This window comes from Gymnogyps californianus, chromosome 19 (genome assembly GCF_018139145.2).
Source record: "Gymnogyps californianus isolate 813 chromosome 19, ASM1813914v2, whole genome shotgun sequence".
NCBI lineage: Eukaryota > Metazoa > Chordata > Aves > Accipitriformes > Cathartidae > Gymnogyps > Gymnogyps californianus.
The window spans coordinates 4097668-4122682 of record NC_059489.1 but is presented as its reverse complement, the minus strand read 5'-3'; the positions used below and the strand labels follow the sequence as shown (position 1 = coordinate 4122682).

Sequence of the window (25015 nt, the reverse complement as noted above, 5' to 3'; positions counted from 1 at the left end):
TATGAACTGAGCACTTGACAGCTCAGTAATCACTTATCTCTCCCCCACCCGCCAAATTTGAATACCTTGAGCATGTTAAGCCTTAAAGAAGCTGAATTGTGCAAGAAAGATGTTTCTTAAATCTGTCTGAGCAGGAGATCAATACACACTTCATTTCTTTTCAACTGGGTTTAGGAACATTATCACATGTTAACTGAGACAGAATTCTAACATTGTAAGATGTAATATACAGTACATACAGTATCCAGACTAAGCTGTTATGAAGATCAGGGTCAACCAATTCCATATCATCCAAAGTAATTGGCTTCCCTAGCAACTGCTTATAGAAAGGCAGCGTGAAGCCCCCATCAATATAGTGTCCGTGAAACACAGCCATCCCCATTATCCGTCCAACAAAATGGAAATACGATAAGTGTTCCTGGAATAGAAAGAAGAGACTAAGCCATTCAGCTAAATAAGACCTCCAGGTTATATCTGCTGAATATGAAATAAAATTTCAATACAGAGAAAAGAAAAAAAAAACCAAAACAAAACCAAAAACATATCCAGAGCTTTTTGTTTTGTTTTTATACACAGCACATTGAGTGTATTGCTTCCAGTCCAGAATTCTTACTACCAAGAATCAAAATAAACTTAATTTCTCCCAAAGGAAACATAAATCGACATCTTACAGAAAATTAAGAACACATTTGAGAAGTTCCTTTGATCAGTACTAAAAAGAAATTATCATATTATTGCACAAATTTAGTCTCTAGCAATACTAATGTAAGAATTAGGTTTGTAAGTCTAGAACGCTCTCCAGATGTATTTAATTTCTAGTCACAAAACGATCATTTACAGAACTCATGTTACCAGTCATACCGGGTTGACTGCAGAGTCTGGGTTGATTTGCAGTGTATAGATATCATCTCGGGAATATTGGAAGAGACCATAATATGGATTCAACATTTCATGTGACAATAGGTAGAGCCACTCCCTGAAGAAAATAAAAGAATTTATTGTGTACTTTAGACAAATGCATTCCTATACTGAGAATCTTTTCAAAATAGTATGATTTTTTTAATCTTACTGTTAGACACAAACGTGAAGGAAGTTATCTCTGAACATGCTTAGGTAAGGCTGAAATCAGAATTATTTTTACTGGCTCAATAACTGCACAGCACCTGACAGCTGATGTATTTCCCAGCTTTCCAAGTTTTTTTCCCAGGTTACTTATTTCCAAGAGAGTTTCTGACTATGATTCTCCTTCATCCATTACACACTAAGACAAGACACAATGTGTTCTACTGACTATACTACAGAGGTATTAGAGTCAAAGCTTTTAATATAAACCGTCTTCAGGTAATGGATATATTTAGTTAAAGTTTTAATTACATGTTCACAAATCAGTAAATAATGGTCCAAGAACTGGGAAAACCGTAACACTTTCTAGCTTGGTCTTCCTGTATTCGTGTATGGAAGACGGCAAAGGCTCCACAGCATACAGACTAGAAACAAAACCCATGCTGCAAAATACTAGCAGATATTTTGGAAAATAGTGCACAATAGCATCTGCAACTTCTTTATTTTAAACACCGTTATTATCATCAAACAATTAATAGTAATTGATTCAACAAGACTGTTTTACCAGTTATGGCTAATTAGCATGTTAAAATATTTAGGAATGGATGAAGTGAAAACTCTGTCGGCCATTTGCAAACTCATGAAGATACATGCAACGTAACAGCCTAGGTCCCGGGGGCTCCTTCCCATACACCAACTACAGATGCAAAAGATGGGCTGTTTGGGAGCATGCTCTGTACTTTGAAATTAATACTAATGTTAAAAAAATGCAATGCAATGCAATGCAAACAATGAATACTCGTAAATGAGTCAATACTCATTTAGAGAGAGTAGATCCACATGCCAGAGGTGGGGAATATTTTCAGTGAAGTAAACCAGCATCTGTGCAACTGGCCAATACAATTCCTAACGCTGTTTAAAAATGTGAAGAATATCTTCATACAATCAATAAACGTCACTTTTTATAAGCAAGTGAAAAATAACTTCAGACTATTGGCAGACTTAAGTTGCCTACTAACTGCTAGTTTTTAACATTTTGCTTCAAACAGTAGTGACAATTTGCAATAAAGTGTATTTTTTGATCAAAGTTCTGCCACAAAGCCAAGTATTTAGTGGTATAAATTCTCAGATACCCAAGCTTTACTAACCAAAGAAAAATACGGTAATTTCAATAGATACCAAAAGCGTGTCTCGCATCTATGATAGACGTCTGATGCGATCTGTAACATGCATTTTGATTTATTTCCAATAAATTAGTTCTTTTTTGATGCATTTTTTCCTTTAAAAGACTATCTGAAAATATATATTCTTCTGACATACAATCTGTTACAGAAATAAATATAAATAAGAATAATGTAAAAAGAAACAGGGCTGATACAAGGCTGGTTTAGGATTCAAAGCACAGGTGTAGTTAGTGGGGTTGGGGTGTGGGGGAAGAGACAGAGGACGGACTGTTTACCTGGCAACACCTCCATAATCAAGGCCTTCCTCCCCACGAAATTTTATCATTAATCGTTTCCACAGATCTTTTGGCCTCATCTTCATGACTTGCCTGTAGGATTCCTGTAAACACATAACGCTTTCTTTTATTAACTGCTTTTTACAGACAAGAAGCTACTACTGTTTATTAGAAATTAAGGGAGTCTCAGACTCTGAGTCTGAAGGAGATACTATTAAAGGGGATACTATTTTCCTAGATACTAACCAGTTTCTCAAATCACAGACTGATACTGAGTTTTCTACAAATGTGATAACACTTGTCAAATAAAACAGATACATGAGAAGAACCACCTTCCGTTAAATTTCCAGAGGTGTACACTGATCAGAACATTCTCTCTCTCATTCTCACATAACTTATAAAAAATTAAAATCTGCGTCAGTAAACTCCTTTTGTTTTGCATAAAGGCTCACAATTTTTGCAGTCTGAAAAGCCAACAGTGGAGCTTCTACTCTAACACATGTACAAACCTTCAAGAAGCATCTTAAGAACAGAAGCATCAATGCCATCCCAGTAAATCTACAGAATTATTCCTCTATCGGTAAGACTTCACCAAGAAAACACAAAAAGAAAGTTGAAACAAATGCTAATTTTAAAAAAGGAATAAAACTAAATTTTCTAGGGTTTTTTTTATGTCCAGTACGGGTGCCCGAATCTTTGGCTTTGCAGAACAGAAGAGGTAGGTGTGCCTGGGACCCAACACACTCAACTTAGTTTTCAGAACAAGAACATAATAATTTTCACTGCTGTACAGCAGCCTTTCCTCCCTTTCTTTTTTAGTTGATTATGAACTGATTTGACTGTCTCCAAAGGGAAGACCGACACAAAGCTTTCCTGGCTGGGAAAAACTGTGACAACACAGTGGGGCTGTCAAGTTTGTGGGTGGGGTAAAAATGCAAGAGGGATGGGTGGGATGGGTGATAAAGTTCTCAAGAAGACAGACTGTTCTCCAGAAAGAGCCAATGAATTATAACTGTGTTCAATCAATTCAGCAGAATTATTCCGCTGAATAATGTCACAAAATAAAATGCAGATATCCCACTGTGGGCATCTCTAGTCATTCAGAAGCCTAGACAATTCATAAAATAGGTCTGATTCTGGGGGTGGTGGGGGGAAATCAACTAGAATTGAGATAGATGCTAAGTAATCCAAACTGCAAAGATGAATGCTATTGAATAGTGATTTTACTTAAGTTACAAGAGATCAAAGATCACTAATAATTGTTTGGTTTTCAATTTGTAACATTCCCTCTGGAACAGACATCAGCATTCTTATATTCAAGGAAGCAGTGAGACAGTATCTTCAAATACATGAAGTGCTTGGACTCCTTCCTCAGTCCCTGACACAGTCTGTACATCTCCAGCCACAGAGAAAGCTTTCCTCGTTTTCCTTCTTCTCTACAGCGTAGATACATCTACTTTAAGTACACGACTGTTCTTAACATCCCCTTGAAATGCCTCCTCTTCCCGTTCGCCACCAGTAAAATTCCAGCTTTAACTCCAGACTTCAAGATTTCATCTAACTGAGTGACTGCTTTAGACAGTTATGAGCAACCCTCCTCCCCTTCCCTCAATGTTAAGAAATGGGTCAAATTCTCAAATTACCTCAAAAATCTCTTCCCTGGAGACCTCAATACGACAATGGCCAGCTTGAGGTTGCTGCTGTGACAGCTCTTGCCTCAGGATCTTGAGTTTCTGCACTAGGTCTCGCTTGTACCTTGGCACAGTCAGACACTCTGCCTCATCTGGAAGCTGACACAGGGACACTACCTGCTGCTGCTGCTGGTGTTGCTGATCTTTAAGTTGATTCTGGCGGCTAGAAACAAACACAGCTGTTTGCAGATATTCAAGTCATACGTCGCCTATTTTCTTCAGACGTTTCTTAAAGGTTAAGGCTTTGTAACTAAACTACTTTCAATTTACTATGATTATTACTGTGATTATGCTAAAAATGTCTGGGTCCAGTAAAAAATAAATTCAGAGAGATTTTATCCTGACTAAAGACATATGCTTCTGTCTTTCTTGGCAACTATCAGTTGTTTTTAGGGTTTGTTATTTCTATTAGTACTACTCTATGGAGTATGTAAAAGGTTACAGCACTATATAATAAGGTATTATCCATACAATTTTACTGCTAAGCTGCTGACACTGAATTTCTCAGATACCATTTCCATATTTCCTTTGCGTGTTTTGCCTTCCTCCATTTTAAAATTCGGGGATCTGCCAAACACTATGCCTCTAATCTACAGTCAATACCATAGTCTGTTTTAAATGGCTTGTCTGAAAAAGAGTAAGCTTACAAAAAGATGTTTGTACTGGCAGCTTGGCAAGGACCTTGTCCCTTGTACCTGGCCTAGTCTGGACCACAGGAATGTGGGAGTTCACATGTAACTAATTGGCACAGATAAACAAGTATTTTTACTAGCAATTCTAAGAGATTTTGTAAATCTAACTTCTTACTAGGAAAAGTAAATTAATCGTGTTGCAGAGATGTCCTCTCTTGTGTCGTTTCTTGTACACAGTAAGTGGATATTTATAGCTTTTTAGTATGGCATTTCCAAACAACACAGGATAAAAGCTGTATTTTACCTAAACCATGAGAAGAGTATCTCTGTGTGGAACATATGAGAATACCCTAAATTTGCTGGATAAATAAGAAAGGTTACAGTTCAGAATGTTTTCCAGTGGAATGTTAATAAATTATTTTTTTTTCAACATCAAAGACCAAAAAATATTAGAAGGAACCAAACACAGTTTTAATATATTTTAAAATTTCAACCTGTTGTCTGTCTTGAAACAAGGTCTACTAGAAGCTCTCCTGGCTGACCGAAATTCACCTCCAGCAGGCTTTTACCACAGGAACACACAGAACTGGCAATTAAAAAAAGGGGTGGGGGTGTTCCCAGTTTGCCATGTGGTTCTCACAGCTATTCTGTTATTTGCAAACCTTCTATTTAAAGCAATTTTGCACAAACCACCCTCAAGGGAAACTAACACCAGGTGACCAGGAAATCTTTATCAGTAGTCTTACAAGCCTAACATTTAGAAACCCCTGCAATGGCACACATTGTAGATCACTTCAGCAATAACTCAAAGTTTAATATTAATAATATAATCTCTTTACTCCTGGGCCCTAAGGAGGGAATAACGCAGAAATCCTACTTCGCTACTATGCCCTAGGATGCGGAATTTCAGAAGTTAGCTTAATCGATTTTGTTAGTTTCACTGTGTTTTGTTGTTTGCTTCTGGTTTTGGGTTTTTTAAATAAGTCTACCTTAACTTTATTCTCCAGCTGATCACACTGGTCTTACAATAAACTACAGTTATTTTAAGTAATTCTGGAGAAACCAAGTCATTACAATAATTTAGAGGCACACACTCGATGTGGTTCCAGAGTATGGGTCTATGTCATTTGTGCTACATGCATGGTAATTTCTTTTCACTTGTGATTAAACACAAATCTCACTTAAACTGTATTTACTTGATATACAAATTAAAGCAAAACCATTGTTCTATCTTCTGAACTTTCTAATTCCATAAGGACAAGCATGTGAAAATACTCCTTGTATATGCCTACCAGAGAAGGTCATAATTATACACTAAAGTGAGCACACGTTCATACTACCTTTAAGAGTAAAAAAGACACAGTCCCCTAAACACAAAGCTAGCCAATGTCAGTGTTAAAGAAAATGTAATCTCTGAATTGAGCATGAACTTAAACTCTATGCATCAAATCGAACCAATCTAAAACAGGGCAGTACTAGGAGGAGAAAAATAAAAAGCCATCCTCCATATTAGACTAAAAATAATCAGTGCAGTATTAGCTAAACAATCTGCAGTGCTTAAAGTAATTAAATCTAATTTCTTAGTTTGTTTTCACAGCTGAATGACTATGCTTGATTCTGTACAGTGCTTTAAGGATATAGCTAAGTACTTTTCAGGTGCCATAACTATCAAAACCTATCGCAAACTCTTGGCCAGTATTTTAACACAGAACTGGGTAAGAAGTTTGATTATTTTCTTAACTTATAATGTCATCACTGGAAGAACAAACTGCTTTACTCAGCTCGATAGAAAAGTTAGTATCACTGAGAGTAAACTTTTTATTATGCCTTTGAACCTAACTCACTATCACACCCATCCCACCCAAATACTAAACTTATTTCTCGGATAATTTACAAAATGACAGGCCTAAGGCAAACTACTTTTTTTTTTTTTTTTTTAAGAGCAAATAAGGAGATGGGCTTAAGGGGAGGGGAAGCTTTCACATATCCTGTTTGGTGCAATAAAAGAATAAACACCAGAAAAGATTTATCAGGCAGCAGCCTTTGCTGATGACACTGTTGGTTGAATTTCTGAAATCCTTCCCTAATGAAAGACAGATGTACAAATGAAAAACTTAAGCACACTGTAGTAGTACTTTAAGTTTAAAGAAATGCAAAGTGGTTCTGTGATTCTGAAAGTCAAATTGGATTTCCAGATAACAAAGCTAGCTATGTATTTGCCCTCCACAATACATGTAGAACTAGCCACTATGACCCTACTGCCATTTAAAAATAAACCTACCTGCGAAGGCTAGTTTTTCAAATGTAGTCCGGTTAACTGAATTTTCTAGTTTAAGAATTGCACTGTTGTAGCTAAGAAGGTCTGAAGTTGTTCTTCGGGTAAAATATCTAAATCTGAATTAATTTAATGAACTTTTCTGGGTTTCAAACACGAACATGCTCCTCCACTGGTAAGTTATTTTCAAGATCATGTTCATTTGAAACTAGCAATCTAAATTCAGCTAAAATTAGTAGTGATTCTTGTTTTAAATTAAAAAAAAAAGAACCAAAAGGGAACTTACAAAAGTTCTGTAATATACACGTATATAACCAATGACTTCTCTGAACAAAATACATATTTGTCAATATTTAGACTCTTCTCCCTCTTGGGGTGTTAAGTTCAAATGTATATTGGGCAGACAAAGGCTAGCCAGCTTTTATGTATTACACAAAAGATATGTTGACCTCCTGGATATTACTTTCCATTCCTCAGTTTTGTCTTTCAGTGCTTGTTCCCATTATTCTTTTCTTCAGCTTTTCTTCCTAATGATTCACTTCCTTAAAAGGACTATTCCTCCTACTTACTCCTTGCCCAGGGCTGCATGGCTTTCTATCTAACCAACTCTTCATTGTTTCTTCCACTTAACACCCACTTAATACTTTACAGGTGTTTCCCAAGAGTATTAAAAGGTGTTAGTAGGAGAAACAATAGAGTCAAACTCCCAAATAGCTTGGACAAACCATGATAGCCATGTTTACACAAAAAAGAGAAATGTTTGTTTGCCTTTGGTTTCCATTTTTAGTAGAAAATCCCCCAGTGTGAAATGAGTGCCTAGGGAATAAAAACAAGAGCCAGAATTCTTTTGAGTTTCCCCTTCTCTTTTTAAAAGTGCAATATGAAAACGTGATGTCAAAACACTGAGGCAGAAAAAATACCATTCCTATTTTATTTTTTTTGTAAAAAATCTGAGTTAAATTAAATTATTGGGGTCTTATTTTGAGAACATCTCAACTAGTCTTACTCTAAAACTGAAGGCAGAAGCTGAATTATTTCTCCTTTATTCCAGGAGAATAGTTGGGCACTTGGTGCACCCTTGCCTAACTCATCAGTATTTCACACCACTGGCTATTGACTGCAACCTCATATTTTAAAACAAGTTCTCCATAACTGAAAGTAGTATGAAGTATAAAGAAAAGGAAAGAAAGTGTCTCTCTTGCTGTCAGAAAAAATTCCATGGGCCAATCTTTTCCACCGGACAGCACTTGCTTCCCCCTCTGCTGCCCCCAACTCCCAGCATCACAATAGCCACATTCCTGCCTAAATGCTGCTAGGGATTTTTTTCCCCCCCCCCAAGAACAATCATACCTGTCTTCTTTGCTATGTAACAGAGTAAGTTGGTAGTGTGTTAAAGAACACCCCTACTATACTTTAAATACTACTGAATGGCAGAATACATCTTCATATAAAATCTAGCACCCCTCAAGAGTCACTTTCTTTCCTCTGTTACACTCAACATGTGCCGGAAACTTTAGACTTACTTCAAGACTAAATGCAAGTTAGCAGATAGCCGTGGATCTGTAAACTGCGTTGTCCTGTTGTTATGGTCAACAAAATAAACTCTGCCTGTTGCTGTATTTCGGATCTCCCATCCAGGAGGCAGTGGACCAAGCTCTTCACAATTGATGTTGCTAAGATCCCTGTGAAAACAAATATAAAATGAAAAATACCTCAGCATTTGGCCTCCGAGCCAAACAAGCGTAAATGTAACAGAACAATTCCATGAAGTCTGAGAAAATGTATTGTTTCAGAAACTTGATCTGTTCAGCTGGAATCTCTACTCCCAAGGTGCAAGCCCACCAAAGAAAAGACACACACCCCAGAACACATGCCGTGGGGAAAAAAAATTCTTATCAAATAACCTTCATTTTTACAAACTAACTTCAGATGTTAAATTAGTACAGGCTTAAAACAAAAATAAAGGCCATTGCCATATTTGCCAAAATGGAATTGCAGTTCTACACCGATCCTGACAGAAAACATTTTTGAAACAACATTAGTCATGTAAGGAACTCTGAATCACGCTTTAAAAACTCCTACAAAACAAAACTATATTTCTGAAGAGTTATACTTTCCATGAAGAATTACGCATGGGATATGTGTGTATGGCACAGGCGGTTTTGCCCCAAAACCCCAAGAGCTAGTGGGAAGCAAACAGCTCTCTAACAAAATATTTCACGTAAAATATTATATGAACAATGACTCAGCTCTGCACTGAGCAAAGCAGAGATAGCTTAATGGGTCTCAAGAAAATTCTGCTGAAATTAGGAAGATGTAGATTCATTGCAGAGGTTCACTGAAAACAAATACTAGTCTTCAAAAATGTACACTTACTGATTTTTCATATATATAATTCACACCTCAGACACCTCACAGTCAAGTGCAGCTCTTTTTAAAGGTGTAAGTCTTCAGATCTCCCAGTATTATGTGAGTTGAGGCGAGGAAAGAGCCGAGGGACAGAATGGCTAAAAAGATGCCGTCGGCAGGGACTCAAAAGGCTGAGAAGCCACTAATGGAAATACAAGGCTCTGGGATTGAACTTCTGCTGATGTTACCCATATACACACTGCTGCTGAACTGCAGGGCTTATTGTTATTAACTAAATGACTGTGGCGTATTAGCATAAAAATGCACTATTCCTTAGAAATGACATAAACTCTATCCTCATGCAAACAGCCAAATTTTGTTCTCAGACACTCATGCAGTTTCTGCTGCCACACGTAAGAGCGCTGCTAACTTAGATTTCATACAAAACTATTACACCGCAAACTTGAGGATTAGATCTCAATATAATTTTTTTGAGAGAAATCTAGTTTCTAGTTTTGTATAATACGCAAGTCACAGACTTCCTAATGCACAACTGCTAGCTGTATCGCACGCTCAAGTCTACAGATAATGCATCAAAGCAAAGTATATTCTTCTAACGCAAAAGCAGTAATAAAAACAAAAGAATAATTCAAAAATGCAATGAAATTATGGCCATGAGGCACTTTATTCTTCCTGGGTTATCCATTTCCATGGGAATTAACACCAGCAGCAACTGACAAAGTTGCTACAGTTCTCATAAATGCCAACACCGGCTGCCAGTTTCAGACTACATGCATTATTTTACAACACCATCCACAGACTTTAGGAGGCAATCAACAGGATTTCTTGTTTTTTAAAGAACAGTCGGAAGCTAACGATAATTTCCATTATCCTTCTCTCCTTTCAAACACATCAGAAACAATCACATGTACAATCATGCACAATATGTACCCATGTGTATTGTGTAAATAAGGACACTAAATTAAAAGGACACTTCAGATTTATTTTCTCCTAAGTGTTGAGATAGCTGCAACAGAAATAGCAGTTCGAGTATTTTAATCACAGGTCAGTCTGTCTCAGCTTCTCTACCCGTTTGCCCCTCTCCCCCAAATTCTTTCCCATGTGTATGCTGCTGATGAAATGCTTGAAAGCATGTATGATTGCTCTAGGAATATCCATGTTAGAGCATTATAAAAGAAATAAATATTAATTTCTGCTCTGTAACAGGAAACCCGCTGTAAAAAAGCTTGTGCATTTCTAGATGTTTGCTACCATACTCAGACGTAAAAAACTCCCCTTTTTTTTCCCCCTTCCTTTTTTTAAAAAAAAAAACCCAACATCCTGGCACTTCAAACACAGCTCACCATTTCAGCTTCCAGGCTTTTTATGACCCAGTGTCTCCAATTAGTTTCTTCAAAATGTATCAAGTTTCCCATTCCTTGAGTAAATTACATTTGGTAGTGTGAACATGGGACAATAATTCTCACAGACAAGTAAATTTAAGCTAATCCGATGATGAGACTGTAGTTGACTACAAATAGTGTGTCTAAACATACAAGGGGCATCCACTAGATTTTCCAGGTTTTCCCCTTCGTCTGCTCCTCCATCAAAAAAGATCACATTTGTCTAGCTTATTTGTCAGAAAGTTTGTTCTTCATAAATATATGCTGCCAATTTCTCAGGTCTTGTTAACTTCCAAAGCTTTGAATTAAAAACCAAAACCAACCCAGTTTTCACTGAAGTATCTCGACAAATCTAAATTTTTGGAATTGCTCAGATCCTACTTTTTGTTTCATTATTTTGCAGAGTATTAAAACCTGGACTTGGCTATAATTTGTGTGCAAGATCTAGAATCAGTTAACTATACCTGTTTTGAAAACACCACTGTAATTTATTTCTTGATTTTCCATCTTTGCATTAAAACAACAACTTGAAGAACTGAGGAAGAAAGACTAATTTATTTTGATGTATGACTTGTTAAAATGATATATTAGAGGCCAAGAGTCAGAAATATAATATTAGACAGAGAAAACTGAGGAGAGTACTGCTTAAACTATTTTGATTTGACACCTTATTTCCATTGTTTCTTACCTAGGTACTCTTGGATCATGCCACGTGCTAACACCAGTCTGAGTATGCAGAAAATAGACCTGACCTTGCTGAGTCGTCCTTTGCTCTGTGAAATCAAGATAAATTAATAACTATAGGAACAGAAAATACAATACAAAAACTCACAAAGACTGATTTCCCCAAACTAAGGAATCAAAAGGATCTTACATACAAGGAGAAGACACAACCCATTTTCCCAGTTTCTCAGGAGACCTACAATTAAAAAATTTTAAAATTGCATACCATATCCTTCAGGTAAATCGGGAGGAGTGTGTAAGTGTGTCCTGCTCATGTAATTTCTGTGCCTCTGTGACCTGACTCTCCTTTCCGCCAGCCGGGGATCCGATGACTGTCCGCAGGTCGCACCGTTCGTTCCTGTAATTGGAGTGTTCTCGTCCACAAAACAGCTCAGGGGTCTGCCTGGACTGGAGTATTCAGATGCTGGCCTGCGGGGAAAAATGCGCAAATTGCATTGCTGACCGGACACGGGGCTACACAGCACACTTTATGGAAGCTTCATCTAAGGGCTCTCGGGAAATCTTTGTGGACAGCAGAACTGAGCAGTTGGCTTGTTGAGCAGGATACCTCGACAACAGGCAGAAAGCTTCTGTTCTGCACTCACTGGCTCAGCCCAGAGTAATTAGTAAACCTCTTCACCTATCTTAGGGTCTGACCTGACACTTACTATATGATGCTGCAGGATCAGGATCATATCAAATGCTCACATAAGCATTTCCCACCTTAAACAGAGTGCTGAGAGTAAAATTATTTTCTTTTTTTTAAATGAGCAGCATACAGCCCAAACTTTCTCACCTTGCCTTCATATGGCTGAGGAAGCGTCAGGCCTTGTTATTCTTTCTAATTTTTAAGGAAGGTTATTAGGTGAGGATGGTGAAAAAGGGCTAAGCAGGATAAAAAACAGTTGCTCAAGAGCTTGACTGCAAGAGGAAACACTGAATTATGTGGTTTCGTATCTCAGTGCTGCTTTCAAAAGGATTGAAAATAGGTTAAAGGGGGATTGATAAGGACGCAGGAAATCCCCGAAACAAATTGTATATTTTGCATTTGTTTTTCTACTGTACATGCGTCTAGAATAGGAATTTTAACATACCAGGAAAAATACAAATAGGTAAATTAAAAAGCTGTTCAGTACCTTCACTCTCTTGAAAACTGCCAATATATATCAGAGTTGGCAGTAGTAACAGTACAGATTATTTTAATTCAAATATATCCATACAGAGACTGGAATGATATTTATTGAGGATGGAAGAGACAGTCTGCAAGCACAGACAGTCTGCAGAAGAGTCTGAAAAATATGCAATGACACTGTCTACAATTCAGGTAACAGTAAAACTGGTTTGAGGAACAGCTTCACAACACACATCTACGGTTATTAGAAAAGGTGATCGTAATGATTTCGAAACATGCTCTGTAACAATCAGCTTTAAAAAGTTCTGGATTACATGGTCATAACATGTACATAGATAATGTCTGTCAGCTATTCGTGATCTCTTTTCTTCATCCCTTACGATGTCTGCACATTGTAATGTCTGTATTTACAGAGTTCTACCATAGCAGCTCTACAAGAAAACAAAGATGCTAATATTAGGGGAGGAAAAAAATCTGGGCAGAATGATTCTTCTGAGTTCAATATTAGGCAGACTGAAGGAATAGGACGTTAGAGAAGAAAAGCATACAGCATTTGCAGAGTGACTCGGAGGAATGCCGAATACCCCTGTTAGAGCCACTTAGAATCGCTTGTGCTCAGCACTCCTGGTCAGCAAGCAAACTTCATCATACGCACGGTCTCCTAAATAATTTCTTACCGTGTTGGTCGCTCCCACTGAGTTGTTCGTGTAATATGATTTAAATACTGGATCCTTCCAGAAGCAGTCCTCCGCTCCTCCCACCTAGAATTCAGACATTGAGAGATAAGGCAATGAGTGGTATTTCCAGGAAACTGGGGTACAAAATGTTTCCAACATAAATGCCAACTCAGGAAGACTTACACTATTATGAATCATGTTAGCTGAACAAGGTAACAGGAAACAACTGAAAGTTCAACTCAGAATTGATTTTACATATTCTTCCCTTGGAACCAGGCATATCATTAACAATATCACACCTTCATATTCAATAACTATTTGAATTTTAATTAAATCCAAAGAGCCATATAAAGAAACTTCTTGAAAACATCATGCTTAATAATGCATTTAACTTCTTTTGACCACTGATTCTAGTAAGTGCTTTCATAGTATCTTCACGCACTACTTGCTTTCATTAAAAAGTCACCTTCAAATAACATGACTTTTTAATTATTATTATTACTTTTGCACTCCAAAATACACGAGGCTATACAGCTAGCTTTGCAGTTACACAATTAACTAAGCAATATTTATACAAGGAACATTTTGAATTGAAAATTTAAAAGCATTTTTAAAAATGTTTTTGACTTCTCCAGACTCCAAATTAACAAAAGAATGCTGTTTAGAACTTAGATGATAATTTACGTTTCAAAATTCATCATCTGACAAATCAGTTTCTCCTGTCTTTACCTGCCAAGAATCACATTCAGAAGGTCTGTGTTTGCTCTGAAAAAGTTGATGACAGCACCAGAACCTAAAACAGAGCATTTTTCTGTATTCGCAAAACTGTTTTAGGTGTTAATGATGTCATTAACTCTCACAGGGACAAATCAAAATCCTAAACCCAGCCTTTGGCAGGTAAATACAAGAACTCAGGCTCCATTACCTTTTCCAATCATGTTTTCTTCACTATGATTTACATGGAAGAAAAAGTGATCCATTTTTATAATACTATACACCTCTGAGCAGCGCTGTAGAAGGCAGCCAGGCCCGTGTGTTCACTACCTTGCTACAAAACTACTATATGGATGAAGTCAGTTTGCTGGCTGTGATTTAACATTATACAGGTTTATCAGTTCTATAATTTGAAAGACATATGTTTTCTTAGACAAGCATATTTTTTAATGCATTTACTCATATATGCCACCTCCTGTTTTCCAAGAAGAGACAAGACAAGGGTCAAATTATTAACTATTCTGTGTATCCTAGGTGGCTTATCTCCTACTCCTAAATTCAAAACTGTAGAACTCTGAGTGCGGGAATGAAAATAAATTAACCTATTTGTACACTGACTTCTCATTACTGCAAAAATCTGTTGTATGAGCTGTATTTGTATTTACACCACAGTGATGTCAGCTTACCCATCTGGTAAATCATTATCAAATAATCGACTGCAATCCACAACTTGTCCTCCTGTGCCTATCCGGTCTCTGGACTGAAGACTTACTATTAAGATAATAAAAGAATTATTAGAGATATGACATCTGAATGCAAATTACAGTTATATTTGAAAGAGAAATGGTACAACTTGGAGGACTAAGCTGAGCCATGTTCTGGATATTTTTTCCTTCCCACAACTCAAAGCAAGTTACACAGAAACAGCGTCTGTTTTCATACATGTAATTCTCTACAGCCTACTTCAAAAAAGTTAGCTTAAAGAATACGAATGCAAGTTAAGGCAGAAAAAGAAGTTAACTCTGAAGCTGTCATTAACTTTTCTCCGTATGAGACGGACTGTGACACTTGTCTGGCAGCAGCAGGGTGGCTAACCTCACACAGCTGGGACAGCAAGCGGGACAGTGCTAGTGCCACACTTGCACTGCTAGCGGGAGAATGCTAACAGAAAGAGCTAACGTAAGAAATTCCTGTATGTTTTTGACTCCTTCTTACGTATTTTGTGTGCACATGGGATTCAACACACGCACGTACACACACACACACAAAACCAGGCAAAATTTAACTGCTAGAAGCACTACGTGTTTGGTTTATTGGCTACTTTCAAACACCAGTGGTAAGAAGTCAAATGCAACTCACACAAAGCAGTGCTCAGCACCCTGAAAAGCCCTTGCTGCCCTCAGCAAAACTGTATTACTTTTTTTTTAATTTAATTTTTATTTTTTACATGTTTCATTGTAATGGATATTTATGCCTGAAGCTTTTGTACTACAATTATGGAAACAAAGATTTTTTTTTTAGGCAGCTTTTGTTCCCAATATCATAATTTACAAGTCTCCAATCTGATAATTGATGACACTTGTGTTCCTGTGGGGTTGGGGTTTTTTTTTTGATGTTTTGTTTTGCCTTTAACAATAAAACGATTGCTTAAAGAGCTAAATACGTGCTGTGGCACACATTTCTTGAGGTGGCACTACTGTACCTCTGGACAACTGTCTTCAAGTCCTATTTATGTATGCAGTGAAATAAACTTACAGACCTTAACCTAGACACAACCAAACTTTTGTCAAGATCACAAAGTTAAAAAAAGATGTAGCAGTACTGGCAGTTTTTGCCAGAGTGTCCAAATTTTCAACAACAACAACATGTTTCGAAGCTTAGGATTTTGGGCCTTCAACAGACCAAGCCAGGGAGCCCTGCAGTACCTGCTTGCTTTATTCCTAATCAATATTAACTCTAGTCTTCCATGAACACTAACGTTACAAAGCAACTTCTTAGAGCGAACGACACCTTAAATTTAATTTCAACCAAAACAAAATCTTAGATAATGTATTTATTCTGCAACAAACCCACACATTAGAAATTCACATTGTTGCATGTAGGCAAGGTTTGGCAAGCAATACACACAGACAAAAATGAAACTAAACAAAGGCAATTACCTCCTCTTTGCCTATGTGAGGACCAAAATTTGTGCACGGCTTCATTTTGTAATGAGTAAGGACTCATTTTTCTGCACCGCCACATCAGAAATAAAATGGTGGCACAGAAGAGAGCTGCAAGATTAAGACACAGTTCAGGTGCCCTTTGCATCCACTACTCACAAGTGTCCCCTTTTCTTCCCCCCTTTGAAGATAACCCCAGGTATTTAAGATAAAGATCCCCTTGCTCCCTGTCCCAAATTATAAAGGCATACCCACTGTGCACTTGATTTGTAAGGTTATCATCTGCTGAAGGTATCAATTACATTTTAATATTGTTTTCCAATCTTGCATAGCCTCTTAATTTAAGCCAGTTTATCACTAGAAGGACTGAGAGTATATTTATAATTATTCTATCTTCTTACTTTTAATCAAGATTTCTCCACCATGTAACTACCGCAGCGGAATTATCTAGTTTTACTCAGGCTCATTCACCCATTCAACAAAACTGCATGAGTGAAGAAAGATTAAAATATAAGGAGATTAATAACGACAATTTAAATAAAAAAAAAGACAGGACTCTCTGGAATCTTACCAAGGATGCATCAAATTAAAACACAGCCATGACTGAGGAAACCTGACCTTTCCGATGATAACAGCGGAGAGCAGAACATACAGATTTGTTGTCAGTCTCCGCTGTAACCTGACAAGCTGTGTTTTTTCTAGGTTCAATGCACGATCCAGCAGCTCCTGCTAATTAGGGACAGCCCCAGCAGCATGCCAAAAGAGCTAATGCTGCTTTGGCTACACCACTTTTCATGATCACATCAGGTTAAGCCAACTGGTCAGTCTAGTTTTTGCCCACACTGCTGACGAGTTATCTCTGACAACTAGTTATCTCTGAAGTGTATTTGCCATGCCCGCACTGCACTGTATTTGCCCCAGGCTTCCCATCTGGCATCCCAATAGCCTTGAGACCTTTCTGCTCTGGGGTGGGGTGTTGGGGTTTTTTTTGCCTGTTTAATTAACGCTAGCATTCTCAAGTCTTGATGACAAGGATGCATGCTGCATACTCTGGAGGGCAGCATGAGAGCACGTCACAGTGTGAGGGTACAGTCCCTGTTGCTGTCATGTCTGAAGGACTTCTGTGGGCAGAGTGGATCTCTGCTGCTCAGAGCAGACCCTGAACAAGCTCTCCCATCAGCTGAGCTCAGTTTCCTCTTAAAAGGAACTGCACAAACAAAATCGCATGCATAGAGCATGGATGATCAGGGGACCTGTATACTGGAGCAAAATCAAAAAGCAAACCAAACTGACAACATAACGCACCCTAGAAAAATGACTGTTTTATCCTTTGCTCTTCTGTGCAAGCTGACATGGAAAATTTAATATTCAAGAATGGTCTGAAGTGTCGGCAATGCACTTATGATTCCACATTTCTACCATCATTTGACTCTCCTGTGCCACCTCACTCTTATCTTAATACTGTGCAAACACTTGCAGATCAGATGCTAGACAGATGGTTAAAGCAACATAAAGAGGTAAAGTCATAGGTATTATTCAACAGAGCACTTTGAGGAAAGCAAACAAATGCACTGAAGCCCTTATTTGCTGACTGGTATTTCAATAGTTTTCCCTGGCTGACAAAACAAGAATGCTGCTTGGATATTATTTGAACTACAAATTGAACATAAAACTGAGCATGCAAATTCACTTTTCTTTCCCCCATGTCCAAATATTCTCATTAACATCTTGCCATAAAAATAAAGACCTCCTTATCCTGACCAACTTTTTTTTTTTTTTTTTTTACTTAAGTGACCTACTAGAAATGCTGCCTTCCGAAACAACTTACAATGCACCAAAAAGAGAGTGTTTATGAAGTTGTTTGTGGATACTTGTTTTTTCAATTTGCCAGCTTTTTTTGTAATTCTTAAGTGATTCAAGGTTTATGAGTTAGCAGAATGACAAAGCACAGTTACCGAGATTGGTGACAGACTTGTTAATAACCCGTGAAAACACAAAATGAATTGACCAAGTCATCCCAGCAGCAATTCACTCCTGTTACAGCAAGATGTTTTACCCTTTCGCAAAACCTACAGGAAGCACAGCTTTGCTGGAACTCTCCATGGCCAAGAAATTTGTAGTTAGTTTTTCACAGCGAGTTCAGGCTCAAACTGTCACCATTCTTTACAGTGAAATTAAAAACTTTCTAAATAAATTTCGTATTATCTATGGTCTTATCTGTCCCAACACTTACAATAATACTGGGGGGGGTGTTTTGTTTTGGTTTTTTTGGGGGGTGGTTTGGGTGTTTTGTTTTGTTGTTTGTTTTTTTTAATTCTCTACATACACACTTGGCTTGAGGTCCAAATGGCTCTGGCACTAGACACTGAATTTGGAGGGGAGGGGGGAAAAAATCAATACAGAAAACTGATATCTAGGAAGGGTATTTCTATAGCTACTATTAAGCTCCAAGAGAACTAAAAGATAAAACCGCTTACTTACCTACTATCTGTCCTCTAACAGTATCATTGTCATTTGGCCCAAGCTTGCACAGATCCAGTCTCTGATCTACGAAACAAGGACACAAAGCCTAAGTCAGACAATATTTTGCTGCCTTTGAAAGGCACATTGAAGTACCATCAGAACAAAATTCAGCCTAGTGTAAGATAGTTAAGACTTCAAGAGATGGGAATCAAAACTAGAAATCTTCAGCCAAGACTTCATTTTTCATAATTTTAAATCAGAAAACAAGACTAGAGTACTTTTAAGATTTTTCCCACTTCACAAAGCTTTTTTGATGAATAGGAAATGACATTATCCTAGATTGGATGTCTAAAGTGATTGTAAGAAGTATTTTGAACTCTCTTCCCTTGTGAAGACCAGCCATTGTCATAATGCATGTTCAGTTCAATACTCCTATTAGTACAGCACAGAGCTAACCTGCAGCATCAATCCATGTGTTCCACACTAAATAGTAGTATGTCATAAAATTGAGCAAAGTGCAATGCACTGAAGCACTGATCTAGTGACAAATATTTAAAAACGAGAACTTCAGGTATGCCTTTATCACCAAGGAACCTGTTATTGAAGGCAGAATCACAATACTTCTCTACCAGCATGTCACGTTTTTCTTTTTTCTTAAATTATCTGTATAGCCAAGCACTACTTTTCCATCACAAACAGTGTGCCAAATTTTGTTCAGAAGTAAATGGCACCCATTAGGATAATGAGAAAACGCATCTTACATGGTAATTAACTTTTGAAAAAGTAAATACAAAGTGCTCAAAGTGTTATAAAGCACTTAATATCGTATGACAAAATTTACTAATTAATTTTGAAGGCCCTTTGATTTTTAAACTACAAATTTGGCTTCAAGATAGATTTACCCTTTCATTTACCCCTTAAGACTTGCATTTTTGAAGGTAATAAAAAGATAATTTGAAGGTTATTAGAATCTGTCTTCCTTTGGAATTCCAACACAGTAAGTTCAGTCTTGACAATCCACAACCAGACTGCGGCACTGAAGTTACCGCTGTCTGTGGTAACGGGGCAAAGGACTTGAAAAGCCAAAGGTAAGTTATATTCTCTAACCTACTCGTGCTACCTTCACCCACAAAACACCGTTACAAACTACCAAACCAATTGGAATATACAAGCTTTATAAAAACCAACAAAACCCAATTAACTGTCGCTCTTCAAAAGTCTGTGCATGAAAGTTTGGTCTGAAAGAGAAGAAACTCTAGTCTTTAGCTTACTTACAACCAGTGTCTTTAAGGCGGTTGATTGCGTTTGAAAGAAGTCTCACACAACCCAGAAAACCAGCTCCCTGCTTTTTATGAATTTTCTTGTGATTCCACACACTGATTGTTATTGAATCCGACTTCCCAATATATCTGAAAAACGTGGAAAAACAGTACTGTGAATGGCACTTACTGAATACTTTGAAGATGCTCCAGAAATCACCTTGGGGAAAAAAAAGATTACCAACTATTACATTAAAAATTTAACACACACTGTATTGGCAAGAGACAGTAAGTCATCTTCAGATAAGATGTACACATTATACTTTAATGAAAGCATGTCTTATGAAGGAGTTTACTTGAATACAAACTAATCTAAAATCCTGATTCTGGAAGAAGGCATTCATGTGAATCCAAAGTCTACCGAAATCTGTGGGCTGGCCCGGTGACCACATCTCTTCAAGCAGCTACAAACATACTTAGATTCATGCCTATGCTCAGCCTAACCAAAGAGAATAGCAACGCTCATGGCAGCATGTGTTTGTGAGCAGCGCTAGCAGGCAGAGCGGTTCAAATGCCGGGACAGAAACTACCAGTTTAGCGTCCTTTTGCAGTACTTCATCTGCCGCTGCTTTTCAGGCTACTCTTCCAACCACCGGCAATGCAAGTCACCCTCACTTAGAGCTCTTCTGAGCCCTCAGGGAAAATATAAGGCAAACCTAGTTACACATCTGCAGTTAACAAATCTTTGGGACACTAATTTACTATTAAGAAAGGTTCAGAAAGGCCCTGTTTATAACATACGTTAGATATTACGAACGTGACCCATTACAAAAAGTTCATACGCTATTTTAGTTGAGATGTGCCACATTCCCCTCCTGCCTCCTGCTCACACATGGACTGCCTCCTCACAGCATTACCACGGAAATGCTTTGCAAAACCTAGATCTGCATTTCAGCAGCTTGGGGAATCCTGGACACTGTAGGCTATTTTATTTTTGCTTTTTTGTTTGAAGCTTTGTTCTTCAGAAGCAATTACTTTGTGAGCTAGTTTTTGTTTTCAAAACTTTCAGAGGACAATTTCAAAACACCTAAGATAAATCAGCTATTGCCAATACTGAATTATTATAGTTATTTCAAGTTGAGGAAAATGAATTTGTAACTATGGCTTAGATTCCAAGAACTGCTTGTAGTTCTCCCTTCCCAGACCACAAATTCTGGCCTTCTGCAGTTTAGTTCCAAGTGCTTTTTTGTTTGTTTTTGAAGGAAAACTGATCAAACAAACTCAACCAATGTCTAAATACATCTCCACCATTGACTGAGACTTTATTGGCTTTAAAACATCTGAATGTTTTCATAAAGATAGAAATGATACTGTCAAGGTTGGCAAACCAAACAATTGAACTAACTGTCATGGCTTAAAATTGCAGCTGTGATCAGGTAAGTTCTCAATTAACACTTCTCCCATTTTTCCTTTTCCAAAAAGCAGAACTTTGACAACTTCTTTTTCCCACCTGCTGACAGGGACTGACCCAAGAAGTAGAAGACAGAAAAGCCTAACTGTAGGCACATACCCATGAGCATGGTTTAAAATAACCAGTGCACATTTAAAAAAAAAAAAACAAAAAAAACCAACCAAACAGAACACAAACTTCACACAAAAAAAACCCCAAAGTTTTTTGAATAGTAAACTGATTGCATAATATAGGTCAGATTTTTGGCCTTACAACCTTGACAATGCCAATTTTGGATAAAGAAACGAGAGATGAAGATGGGTATTCACGTGCACAGTTGCAGTCTACAATGTTTCATGTACTTAAAATAAATTCTTATGAGAACAAGTTAGGTGCACTTAAAAATAAAGACTTATCATGACCTGTCTTGAATTTTCCAGTTTTCCTTGTTGCTTTAAAAAAGTCAAAGGTATATGGTTAAACACAATTTCATAACAGAACAGTTTGAATAATATGTAGAACAGCTGAATATACAACACAGTTTCCAAGAATTACTGTAACATTTCAGGGTGAGGTTCTCATGGTTGAGATGCAGACAGTAAGCCATCCATACCAAACAGGTGAGGACTTCTATATTACTACTATAGCCTACTCTGATTTTTGCACCAGAAAACCTGGCTGATTCACACATTTAAAGGAAATAAGCAAGACAAGCTGTATTTTCCAAATAAAAATATCTTTTTTTTTTTCCCAAAGGAAGAAAAGAAATAGTTCAGTAACTGCTAGTTGGCTTTATAGCAAAATGTTTCGTCTATATTTCTGCATAATTTCAGGCATGAAAATACATGGTTGCATTTAGAGAGTGATGGTAGGACGAGCTGACATTTCCAATTCATTTGGTGGATAAGTTACATTTGTTTTACATCATCTGGCAATAAAGTTCCAACATAAAAGCCTGAGCTAGGAATTTTATTTGTTATTAAAAAAGAATGTTCCAAAAAATAAAGTGAATAAGTTTAAAAAAAACCAAACCAAAACAAAAAAACAGAAACAAAAAACACAACCCCCCCATTTTGTTGGATGCCTCTCTCTCCCTCCTCATAATTAAGGTTCTTGGAGCTTTTTCTCCCCCCCCCCGCTTTTTTTTTTTGTAGTCTACCCTATCAGCGACATCTATTTCACTGCTACAGTACTTCAACAGAGTTAACAGGATTAGTATTAATAAAGTGGAAACCTGGAAATTCAATTTCCATATACATTTTGTTAACTCCCATATTTCCTGAATCTGTAAAATTAGGGCTCTGGATAAGAATTGTGTGTTCGGAAATTTTAAGAAAAACCCCTACTCTTAGCACTTCCACTGCTAAACAAAAAACAAGTACATGCCATACTGGAAACCTCTAAAATATTTTAATCAAATTTAAAAAACACAGGGACAATTGTTACTTTGTCTAAATAAAATTATCTTTGCCAAGGTGGTATTTCCTTCTGAGCCAATATACCACTCAGGAAGGTTTGGTATCAAGCGACTTTTCATCCCCATGGCATTATATACACTTTCCCTGAAGAGTTCAGCTTGGTAGAGAAAAGCAGAATGAAGAAAGCGCGCGCGTGCCTCTGTGTGTGTGTGTAAATATTCCTGAAAAAACACACCTCTTCCTGATCACAAGCCAGATGTACTCCCTCCAGAAAGAGAGAAAAATGCAACATCAAGAGGTATGAACTCAGGCCTGGAAGCCAGGAATTCCCTATTTCTAATCCATGCTGTCACACAGACTCTTTTTGCAACTTGGACAAATTAGTTTGTTTCTTCATTTTCCCATTTCTGAAATTTTTCTAATATAATGGTAGTGTTATGCTTCGAGATATCAGCTATTTTCCGATTGGGGGAGAGGAGGGTGTGAAGAGACATAATGAAAAATATCATCCCAATTTTTTCTCTTCTCTCTTCCTTCACCCTGACATTGCTTTCATCTCTGGTAGCAACTGAAGGGTGTTTGAGCCTCTGGGATGGTCAGAAGAGAACCAGACAGAGACTGTGGCTTAGACAGGAACACAGCATAGACACGTGGCACTGACTGGCTGCTCCTTTCTCCTCCCCAGTGCTACCCAGCCCGATGTTGAGCTGAGCCTACAAGACACTGTAAAAGCAGCCGCACCAAGCAACAGCAAGCAAGGTGAGCTTCTACTCCAGATGTTGCTAACAGACCCACCTAAGAAGTTCAGCAAAGACTTGTATGCCTAATGTGCTTGAGCTGGAATGGCCAGATCTGCTGATACGGGCCAAACACGACCCAGAAATGCTTTCCACCCTAAATGCAAAGGGCATCAGCTTCATCAAAGTGGTCTAAACAATCATGTCAAGAAGGCAAACCTGTTGCAAGGAGCTGTTTGACAGCTCTTTAGGAGTCTAACCTAGGATGGGATTGTGTAAACCAGCACTAAGCAGAGCTGTTGCCTTCTCTACCTGAGAAAAATCCAGGATTGTTAGCAATAACTAGGCAAAGCAGAGTTGGAGGGTTGGGGCAGAAAGACTATTCTGCCAGGGCACCACAGGGGCTTGAGAATGTGAAGGCATCAAACAGCAGTAGAACCTGCAGTGAGGAGATCTTGCAAAGAGGAGTTGCAGAAGTTGGGTGAGGTTACATTCGAGAGGTGTAACAACAAAGGAGAGCAACGAGTCCTTGCTAGAGTCTGGGGGTGCAGATTTGAAGGGCACAGAGTAAAGATGGGACCAGGACTAGGTTTTGGTGGAGATCATGGTACAAATATCTTTTACAGATAAATAGACCGTATGACTTGCTATACCTTAAGGGCAGAGGCTGCTGGGGAGGGCTGGAGTAGGCTAGAGGGCACAGGTGAGCGTGGGAAGGCTGTAGGAGAGATCTAGGCTATCACAGAATAGAAGAAAGGGGAAGGAAGAGAAAAAGGGGATTTGTTAAGTTTCAGAACTGCTGGTTTAGGTAGTGTTTAAATGCTCTGAATTCGAAAAGGTTGGTAAATGTGTTAAGTCTGGTTATTCAAAACTTTGAGGGAAGGCCTGAACAATAGGGAAAACACAAACAAGACTGAAAATAAGGAAGGGGAATACATCCAGGGCAAGCATGGTATTTTACTGACATTAAGCTGCATCCAGACAGCAACTATTTGGCAATTTCTTTCTGGAAGGCCTCCCAGATTCCCCCCCGCCCCCCATCTAGGCCGAAGAATCTAAGCAACTAATTCAACTGCTTCCTTTCACGCTAAGATCTGAATTAAGAGCCACGTAAGGCAAAAGCAAAACTTTTTTTGTTCTTTCTAACACTGCAAAAGTCTCTTCAAAAAAGAGAATACAACAGAATATCTATTATGCTGAATCAGGTTAGCAAGCCACAAAATTCCCTTGGAATTAGCAACTTAATTCAGACATTATTGCATAAATATATCACAACAGATCCATCTTACTGTGCCATTTGCATATGCCATCACATGATACACAAGACTGTTAATTAGCAGCAGTGTTAACCTGTTACACAAATTCCGGGCTGGGGACACTTCAATCAGCGCAACACAGCCAAGAGACAG

At 37.9% G+C, this 25015-nt stretch overlaps 1 protein-coding gene across 1 annotated transcript in view; it reads right to left on the bottom strand.

Annotated features, from left to right (window-relative positions):
• SMURF2 (SMAD specific E3 ubiquitin protein ligase 2) overlaps positions 1–25015 on the bottom strand; it is a 63850-nt gene that overhangs the window by 4784 nt on the left and 34051 nt on the right. Inside the window, exons 4-14 of the mRNA XM_050908588.1 lie at positions 20018–20151; positions 18761–18826; positions 14804–14888; positions 13404–13487; positions 11821–12023; positions 11560–11644; positions 8643–8801; positions 4165–4375; positions 2522–2625; positions 862–976; positions 240–418 (exon numbers count right to left, since the gene is read on the bottom strand). Of these exons, the coding sequence (XP_050764545.1) occupies positions 240–418; positions 862–976; positions 2522–2625; positions 4165–4375; positions 8643–8801; positions 11560–11644; positions 11821–12023; positions 13404–13487; positions 14804–14888; positions 18761–18826; positions 20018–20151 (1425 nt within the window). The remainder of the gene's footprint in view (positions 1–239; positions 419–861; positions 977–2521; positions 2626–4164; positions 4376–8642; positions 8802–11559; positions 11645–11820; positions 12024–13403; positions 13488–14803; positions 14889–18760; positions 18827–20017; positions 20152–25015) is intronic.